The sequence below is a fragment of the Pantherophis guttatus genome, chromosome 4 (genome assembly GCF_059756535.1).
Source record: "Pantherophis guttatus breed Tessera chromosome 4, ASM5975653v1, whole genome shotgun sequence".
NCBI lineage: Eukaryota > Metazoa > Chordata > Lepidosauria > Squamata > Colubridae > Pantherophis > Pantherophis guttatus.
Window position 1 is genome coordinate 10,197,253 of NC_142066.1, and position 10,146 is coordinate 10,207,398.

General features: G+C 40.8%; 1 protein-coding gene across 1 annotated transcript; it reads right to left on the minus strand.

Moving 5' to 3' along the window:
- Positions 1 to 4,908: 4,908 nt before the first annotated feature.
- On the minus strand, positions 4,909 to 9,766 carry LOC148113705 (vomeronasal type-2 receptor 26-like). Its single transcript, XM_087891743.1, has 4 exons — positions 8,943 to 9,766; positions 8,241 to 8,468; positions 7,710 to 7,836; positions 4,909 to 6,076 (listed from the first exon to the last, which is right to left on the minus strand). The coding sequence occupies exons 1-4, from the start codon at positions 9,741 to 9,743 to the stop codon at positions 5,184 to 5,186; spliced, it is 2,049 nt and encodes a 682-aa protein (XP_087747869.1). The 5' UTR covers positions 9,744 to 9,766; the 3' UTR covers positions 4,909 to 5,183.
- Positions 9,767 to 10,146: the final 380 nt, after the last annotated feature.

Below are 10,146 nucleotides of genomic sequence, written 5' to 3' on the forward strand. Positions count from 1 at the left end.
GATCTCTGCAAGACCCCAAAATGCAATTTGGGCACCACCACCCCTGTGCATGTGCCCTGTCCCCCCACCTATGTGCTTGTGCATCCCCCGCATACACCCTGCCCTTCGTGCATGCGTGGCAGAGACCTGAAGACCAGCGGTGGAGCTGGGCTGGGGCAACGGCTGGCATGTCCACAAAGATGGCTCTGCTTGCCATCTGTGGCACACATGCCATAGGTTTGCCATCACAGATATATTGTGCCTGAAAATATGGTTGAGCTCACTTGGTGATCCAAATAATTTTTTTAGTAACTTTTTCACAATTATTGGGCAACTTTACCTTAAAAGGTGGTACATCTTGAGATTCTGGGATTTTATCCACTATTATTTTACTCTGACTGATTTTATTCACCAACATTTTATTCTGACTGGATTTTTTTGATAGTAAAGCTGTCAGCCCTGGAAGACATCTTTTTCTTGGATTCTTCAGGGATGCCACATTTAGTGCTGTGGGAAACTGAGAGGGGGGATTGCATGGAGTAGCAGGGATATCTAGCCATAATAACATTCCTTTCTCAGAGAGTCAAGGACATTCAGCCTGCACCTGGAGTGGCGTTACTGAGAGGCATCTCCAGTTGGACCATATATACATCGTGGACATGTGGGTGCAGGGGAAGGGACTTGGACTTTCTTTTGGGTGGGGAAAACCTGGAAGCTTCCCAGATGTGCCAATATGACATCTTTAATAAAATGGAACTATGAGGAACTGCTGGACTTGAAGTCTTCTTTCGTTGGGGGTGTTACTTGAAACTCTGACAAAAGAATGAGCCACAGCATAGATACCGTTATAGATGCTATAACTATGACTTGTCATTTGCATTTCAAAGAGAGGTCCAGAAAGACTGTCCAGATTCTCCTCCCCAATACATTTTTCCATGTCCATTGCTGGTATTTCTGAATTAAACAAGAAATAGTCAAATGCTCGCTCCCAAACCCTTCTAGAAATCCATCCCTTTGTCTCCAAAAAGGTTTTACAGACTTCAGAAATTGTTTTAAGGCTAGAACTTCACCTGAATGTATCTGAAAAGAAATGGCCTCATCAAACAATTGGAGATTCCAAGTCTTGTTGTGAGCCATACCTTCCTAAGGGATGCATTTAATTTATCTTCTGGATTCAGGGCTGAAATCCAGCAGGTTCTGACAGGTTCTGGAGAACTGGTAGCAGAAATTTTGAGCAGTTCGGAGAACCGGCAAATACCACCTCTGGCTGGCCCCAGAGTGGGGTGGGAATGGAGATTTTGCAATATCCTTCTCCTGCCACACCCACCAAGCCACGCCCACCAAGCCACAACACGCCCACCAAGCCACGCCCACAGAACCGGTAATAAAAATATTTGGATTTCACCACTGTCCGGATTATTTATAAATATGGTCAATATGAGCCAGTGAATTGTATAATTATGGTTTTGGGGTGAAGTGTCACCTGTACGCTGATGATACTCAGATGTACATTTCCACCCTGGACCACCCCAACGATGCCCTTGATGCGATGTCCCGGTGCCTGGAGGCCGTGCGGATCTGGATGGGAAGAAACAGGCTCAGGCTCAACCCGTCCAAGACCGAGTGGCTGTGGCTTCCGGCCACAGTTGGTACCATCGCTGACTTTTGGGGGTGAGTCATTGGCCCCCACAGAGAGGACTCACAACTTGGGTGTCCTGGATGCATGCTGTCTTTGGAAGAGCATATGACAGCCGTGGCCAGGGGGGCTTTTTATCAGGTTCGCCTGATCCACCAGTTGTGTCCCTTTCTGGATCAGGATGCCTTACGTATGGTCACTCATGCTCTCGTCATGTCCCGCTTGGACTACTGTAATGCTCTCTACATGGGGCTCCCCTTGAGGAGCACCCGGAGGCTCCAACTGGTCCAGAATGCGGCCGCGCAGGTGGTGATGGGGGCAACTCGGTGCTCCCATGTAACACCTCTCCTGCGCAAGCTGCACTGATTCCCAATGGTCTTCCAGGTGCACTTCAAGGTATTGATAACCACCTTTAAAGCACTCCATGGCTTAGGACCCGGGTATTTACGAGACCACCTTCTGCAGCCAGTAGCCTCCCACTGACCAATATGCTCCCACAGAGAGGGGCTCCTCAGGGTGCTGTGGCCCAAACAATGTCGGCTGGTGGCCCCCAGGGGGAGAGCCTTCTTTGTGGGGGCACCTACCCTCTGGAACAAGTTGCCCCTGGAGATATGGCGGATCCTGGATCTGCGCACTTTCCGCCGTGCCTTAAAGACGTTTTTGTTTCATCAAGCCGGGCTGACCTGACCATACTTTTTAAATTGCTTTAATTTTAAATTGCTAAATTTGGGTTTTAATATGGGGGTGTTTTAACTGAGGGCCAAATTAATTTAATTGGTTTTTAATATTGTTTTAATTTTTGTATTTTCTGTATTTTATCTGCTGGCTGTTCACCACCCCGAGTCCTTCGGGAGAAGGGTGGTATACAAATATAATTAACTAAATTAAACTAAACTATAAGTCCATAGAGAATAAATATGTTTGCTTTAATGTCTGTGAAATGTATGTACATTTCTGAATGTATGGATGTCATCCAATGGAAGCATCAGGGGGATTTTTTGCATGAAGGCTGGACAGATTCAATGCTGGGAAAACATCTCCTGTAGCTTCTTCAAAAAGTGTTCTCCACTCTCATTTTCAACAGCAAAGAGTACAATCCATTTCTATCCAAAACATCAAAGCAATCAGATAATCCCAATGTATACAAGACCTACATTTGGTGCCATAAAATAAAAAGAAGAAAAATTACTACTATGAAATTATTTTGGGGGGAAGGATCCATATGGCAGCTAGAAAAAAAAAAAGGGGGGGGGATTTTCTTGCCATAGGCAGGGGGATGAGGAATTGAGCCTCACAGCTGCATTGAGGAATTTGCACCTCAGTCAAAACAAAACACATCCTAGCCAGCCAAAGTTAAGGCCATCTCCACAGAATCTAGTAACAACCGGAGGGAGTGACTTCTATGACCCGCAAAAATGTTTCGTTGGGGAATGTGACTGATGACACACCTTGGGGGGGAGGGGGAAACAGTGTCAAAGGGAAGGGGCAAATTGAGTGAAATCAGAGTTGGCTTCACTTGGTTCGTGTCAACATGACCCTCCTAATAAACAACTGGATTTTTTCTTGAAACTTTGCTTGAGGCTCCTGATTTCATTAGGGCATTGGTCGGAACTCTTTATTGTTCACAGTTGATTTTAAGAGAAAAAATATTATCCAACACTTCAGGATTTTCTTTATCTTATCAAGGCTGCCACAAAGAAGGGTGGGGGGTGTCTTATTTATTTTTCCAAACTTATTTCTCCAAAGCATCAGAAGGCAAGACATGAAACAATGGATGGAACTAATCAAGGAGAGAATCAACCTGGAATTAAGGAGAAACTTCCTAACAGTGAGGAAAAGTAACCAGTGGAACAGCTTGCCTTTCAGAAGTTATAGGTGCTTCATCACTGGAGGTTTCTAAGAAAAGACTGGACACCCCCACCTATCCAAAAGAGTATAGGTTCTTCTGCTTGAGCAGTGGGACGAACTAGAAGACTTGCAAGGTCCCTTCCAGCTCTACTCTGATCGATTGTATTTGAGGATTGAGTATTGCAGCCCTGTATGAATAAATAGTGTTCACAGAATAGCAGTCGACACCCAGCTTATCTGTCATGTCCCTGTCAGAGTCTGACTCTGAGATGGAAGAGGAACAGCTGATAGCGAGCAAGAGAGTGGCTCCATTGGCTGTGGAGGAAACTGGGGAAGAGCAAACTCAGGCTAGGCAGAGCAGAGGAGAGTTAGAACAAGGGAGAGGGGGTTCCGATGAAGATCAAACCCCACCTCCTCCTCATCCTAGGGCACGCAGGGAAGAATGGAAAAGAGAGCAATGGGGGCTGCATGGCTTATGAGGGAGGAAAGGGCCCCAATCTCCTTCACAAGATACACCTGGAGCTGGAGTTTAAAAGAGTCGGGAACAAACACTGAGTTCATCTTGTGTTTATCTGAGTTCCTGACATCCTCCCAACTGGTTTAATTTACTGCCGTGCTACTTCAATTCTGAAATTCCTTATCTTGCTTGCCCTGCCCGTTTAATTACCTTATCTTGCCCTGTTGGATATATGGTTGGAAGTTTTGTATGCTTACAAGTTTATGGAAGGGTTTTTCTCCAGGCTGGAGAGTAATGGGACATTGAGGGAAAAATTTGGAGCTAATAAAGGGACTTGTAATTATTTTCTGGCTGTGTTGCCTTTGTGCCACATCCCGGATCATCACATTATCCATACCATGAGGCTAATGGCAGGAGTTATGGCCAAATGGCCAGTACTATATAACACACCATCCACACACCTTAGAAGACAGTTTTAAAAAGGGAGTGGAAAAAAATGTGAGGCAAATCTGATTATTACCCATACATGAGGATTATCATGATCAAATATTCAGACTCAGATCTTGTAATCCACCATGGAAACCTGGACAGCAATTAATCTTTAATTAACATTAATGGATAGACTTTGATATTGAGACAGTAAGTCACCAGGAAAGGGCAACTTCTAACTAGTTCCATTTGATTTATTATCTGATACAGTTCAATATCCTTCTGGCTTTGTTCTTCCAAGGGAAAAATAGACAGCACTCATTCAGATCCAAACCAACCATGGCAGCTGTCAATATTGGAAAACCAAATGGGGACTAAATATGACTGTGAAAACATCCTGGAAACTTTCCATCATATTGGGAGGAAATGCCCCACCGGAGGTTCCCTGGTTACCGGCATGAACTGCATCATCTTGAGGATGTTGCTATCTAATGTCTAAATGATCTGGATATCTGGCCATAGGCTTAACTACTTTAATAACTGCTGAAACATATTTTAATTTTTTCTCATAATTTTATTCATCATTAATATTCTGCATTTTCAAAATAATTCACTGTTCTGGTGTTTTATATTTTGACTGGGGAATTCTGGGAGTCAAAGTCCATAGTTTAAACCTGTCAAGGTTGAGAAACATTGCTCATCCTATATATGCCATAAGAAATAAATGAATAAATAAACTCTGACATTATTTAATTAATTCTTAACTGTATATCGCCATCTCATTTAAACTCAGTATTGTTGGGAAAAATATAACATGCCCATTATACAATAACTTCATTTTATTAGTCCTTTCTTAGTGTTTAGTTCTGGCTTAAGAACAATGATGAAGCATTTTGGGAAGAAGATACATCCCAATAACCCAGCACTGGAGGACAAGATAGAGAAGATCTCCACAGCCACCATGGCTTTTCCATTGGTACTCAGATAAGTTGGAACAAAGGAGATCCACACACTGCAGAAAACCAACATGCTGAAAGTGATGAACTTGGCTTCATTAAAGCTGTCAGGTAAATTACGGGCAAGGAAAGCCACAATGAAGCTGGCAATAGCCAAGAAGCCCAGATAGGCCAGGACACAATAGAACATGAAGATGGAGCCTTCATTGCATTGCAAAATCATGGTTTCTATAAGGGAATTCATGTCTAACTCAGGGAATGGAGGAGATGTTGCCAGCCACAGAATGCAAAGACCTGTTTGAAGAAAAGAACAAGAAAGGACAATGGAAAGAGCCAATCTTTTCCCCACCCATTTTCTCATTGAAGAACCTGGCTTAGTAGCTATGAAAGCTACAACCACGGTAATAGTTTTAGCTAACACACAAGAAACAGCAACTGAGAAGATGATGCTGAATGCTGGTTGACGGAGAAGGCAGGTTACTTTCCCTGGCTGACCAAGGAAGAACAAGGAAGAGAGAAAGCAGAGGAGAAGGGCGATAAGGAGAGTGTAAGTGAGGTCCCGGTTGTTGGCCTTGACAATGGGGGTATCTCTACGCTTAAGGAAAATTCCGAGCACACTGATTGTCATGAAGGAAAAGGAAACAGCAGCTGAGGCCAGACTGATCCCTAAAGGTTCTTCAAAGGACAGGAAACTCATTGTTTTGTTAAGGCATCGATCTTGCTCTTGATTTGGATACTGATCCTCAGGACATTTGAAACAATCTTCTGTATCTGAATAAAAAGATGAAAAAGAAAGTCATTTACTTTCTATTTCTTTCCAATATATTTGAAGACTGACATTCCTTCCAATCCTTCTTAGCCATGACCTTGTCAGTAATTCAGAAATTCCAATCAGAATTTCTGAAATTTAGAAAATAAGGTGGGTTGCAGTCTCTCTCCCTCTCTATCTCTCTTTCCCTCTCTTCAATATTGATGATTACACTTTTTAAGCCAATTTTACAATAGTTAAGCGGATAGTTTTCAATTTTCTCTATTACAGTGTCATACAATGCTTTGGATGACCACCATATAAAAGATGGTTGGGCCAAAATTTGACCTTGGCCACTATGTATACCTTGGCCTGCAGGTGACAACTTCAGGGACCCAAATAAATAGTTTGGATTTTGAATTCTAAGGCAAAAATGTCATATGAGAAAAGATTGTTTAGATTTAGATCTTATCAGAGCTGTGTTGATCAGGTCCTTAGTCTTTCAAGCCATATTGAAAGCAGCTAACAGAATAAATTGAAAACATATCTTGTATTTGTGGATCGCACAGCAGCATACAATACAGTATGGAGGGAGGGCCTATTAAGCAAATTTCTCCACGCTGTCCCCTGTAGGACTATGGGCCGCCTAATAAATAACGTGCTTTCAGCAAGGACCTTTCAAGTCATCATGGGTGACAAAATCAGTCAGAATATGGCTTCCAAGGTTAACAGCAGAAATAACATTCTACAAAAACTATGTGGAACAATTTGGGGAGCTTCAGCCCCAACTCTTCGATGGAAAAGTGGATGGAAGCGTGGAGTAGCTATTCCCCCCAAGATATTTCTGAGCATATTAATCCTAATAGTATACCTCCAGGATTTAATTTACCCCAACACATATGGGTGACATACAATAGAATTAGAACGACTCATGGGGTGTGTGCCGACTCCTTGTATAAATGGGGAAAGTCACCTTCAGCACAATGTGATTGCGGGAGCCCCCGACAGGCTATCCAACATATAGTGAGGGAATGCTCTAACAGAAGGTATCCAGGAGATTTTAGGGACTTCCTCTGCATAACAATGACAGTTACTGACTAGATCTCCAAACTCGACATTAAACTCTGAAATGTTATTTCTGTTTTCCACTTAGGTTTCTTACTGCTTTTTTCAAAAATTGTTTTAATTGTTTTAACCTGTAAAAATGAAGTGTTTTAATATTGTGTGTGACCAGCCATACACTAAATAAATAAATAAAATAGATTGGATTTTGAATTCTCAGGCAAAAATGTCATATGAGAAAAGATTGGATATATGAATGCTGGGGTCTTGCGAAGTATCTTAGTATTCTCAAATATGAGAGATTATTAATAACTGAGGTTTATAGGGATTGCCTTTGTTCCTTGTTTTGAAGCAGGGTTAAACTCAATTTTATTGAGGGCGGCATCAGGGTTGTGTTTGAACTCAGAGGGTTTTGTGTGTGTGTGGCCCGGGGTGGCCATGGTCACTGTGGGCGTGACAGGCCTTGAGTTTGACACCCCTGCTTTAGGGGGTGAAAAATATCACCTTTAGTAAGAAATAGAAAAATTGTAATTTATGACAAAACAATTTGTTTGCAGCCATTGTCTCCAAAATTTGAAGGATTTCATAACTGACCTATCTTGGTAGAAATCTTCCCCTGTGGACACGGCATACAATCATAGCAGCAAAAGCTTTTCTCTTCAGATTGTCTCTTCCAAAATCCAGGATGACAGTATTGATTGCACAGAGAAACTGGAAGAACCTGTTCATAACATGAAAAATGTTGCACCATTAGTTGCCGAGTTTTTAATCATTTGAAAATAGAGGCAATTAATCATCTTATTGGCCAGCAGAGATCCCTTGGAGATAATTTAAGCTATTTCTTTCATTGTTTAAGGAAGATGTCAAAATATAAACATTCCACATGCTTGCAGTCCATTCTTCATTAAAACTTTTGTGCCATTCAAGAATTGCCTAGAGGCATTTGAAATGCATATTCTTAAAAAAAAAATAATAAGAAGAAACTGGAATACCTCATAAATAACATTTTTTAAAAGTTGCAAAGAGATTCACCAAGTTTTTCTTCACTGGGTATAATGGAGGAACATGATACATTTTTTAAGGAAAATGTATGCAGGAATCTGACCCATTCAAGAATACCCATACCTGGTTTAAATCTTTGTGCCATGCAATCAAATTTTCATTCATAATCAATTCATTTCCATCTGCAGCATTGGGATCTAATCTTCCAAATTTCACTCTCTGGATGGATTTGTTTGAAAAGGTGATCATGTTGATGATGTCAAATCCTTCTGCAATTTCCATGTTCTCATTACAGGACACTGTTTCTCCTGCTGAGTTGTTGAAAGAAATGCTTTGAAGAAATGGGTGCAGCTACAGAGGAAGGAGGAGGAGGAGGAGGAGGATGTTTAAAGAATAGTGGGATAAAACATTCTATGAAACATTTCCCTTTCTTTACAAATTTCTGTATGCTGCTTGATGTGACAAATATAAAGAATTAAGGTGGAGAGTATCACAACATACAGTAATGAGAATCTGTACAGTAATACAGTAATGAGTACTGTACAGTAATGAGCACACTACTTTCCATTTTCATGGATATAAAAAGGCAACGTATTACTGTCAAAAGAATTTCACATCTTCCTCTTGGTTAGAAAGTGGAACGGAACCCAATGGTAGGATTTAATGAGTGCAGAAGAACAGGACTTTCCTTACGTATTTATCATTGATTGATTGATTTAATCATAGCTATTTGAATGATATATTGTGCCTGAAAACATGTTTCAGCTTATTTTGTGATCCAAGTCACTTTCTAGTAAATGTTTCACATTTCTTGGACAACTTTACCTTAAAAGGTGTTAGATCTTGAGCTTCTGTTATTTTATTCACCCATATTTTATTCTGACTGGATTTTTTTGATAGTAAAGCCTGCAAAGAATGAGCCACAGCATAGATACCGTTATAGATGCTATAACTATGACCTGTCATTTGCATTTCAAAGAGAGTACCAGGAAGACTGTCCAGATTCTCCTCCCCAGTACATTTTTCCATGTCCATTGTTGGTTTTTCTGAATTAGACAAGGAACAGTCAAATGCTTGCTCCCAAAACCCTTTTAGAAATCCATCTCTTTGTCTCCAAAAGGGTTTTATAGACTTCAGAAATTCTTTGAAGGCTAGAACTTCACCTGAATGTATCTGAAAAGAAATGGCCCCATCGAACAATTGGAGATTCCAAGTCTTTAGATTTGCTGTTAGTATGAAGTCCACTTGACTTGTTGTGATCCATACCTTTCTAAGGGATATGTTTAATTTATCTTCAGGATCGCTTAAAAATATGGGAGGAATGATCCAGAGAAGTGTATAAGACTCTCCATAGAGAATAAATACGTTTGCTTTCATGTCTGTGAAATGTATATAAAAACTTTGAATTACATCATTGGATGCATAGACTTCATCCAATGAAAGCTGCGGAGGGATTCTTTGTATGAAGGCTGGACAGATTCCATGCTGAGAAAGCATCTCCTGTAGCTTCTTCAAAAAGTGTTCTCCACTTTCATTTTTGACAGCAAAGAGTCCAACCCATTTCCATCCGAAATGTTGAAGCAATTGGATAAACCCAATGTATACAAGACGTTCATTTGGTGCCATAAAATAAAAAGAAGAAAACTTACTGATATGAAATTCTTTTGGGGGGAAGGATCCATATGGGAGCTAAAACAACCCCCCCCCCCAAAAAAAAATCAACAGGTGATTTAGATTTTCTTCCAACTGTTCATCTTCATGAATTAGTTTCCAGTACCACAGGGTTGAAAATGCAGTAAATTAATTTCTGTTATTATTTTTCTAATTGGAAGATGATCAAATACCAGCAAGTTGAAATCTGTCTTTACCAGTACAAGTTAACTTCAATTTTCAATGTCTTGCTTAGTATGGAATGAGATTTCCTTACAATCATGTTTTTGTGGAGACAAACACACAAGAATAAATTCTTAAGAAGGCTCTTAACTAATTAAGAACTAGAGAAATTTCCTCATTCCTGGACCCACCTGTG

Coding starts and splice junctions, on each gene's coding strand:
- LOC148113705 (XM_087891743.1), bottom strand. CDS start 9,743: ATGGCACCAAATGAACGTCTTGTATACATTGGGTTTATCCAATTGCTT. Junction 8,469..8,942: donor AAGATCTAACACCTTTTAAG/GTAAAGTTGTCC, acceptor CTTCCTCTGTAG/CTGCACCCATTTCTTCAAAG. Junction 7,837..8,240: donor GGCACAAAGATTTAAACCAG/GTATGGGTATTC, acceptor TGTTATGAACAG/GTTCTTCCAGTTTCTCTGTG.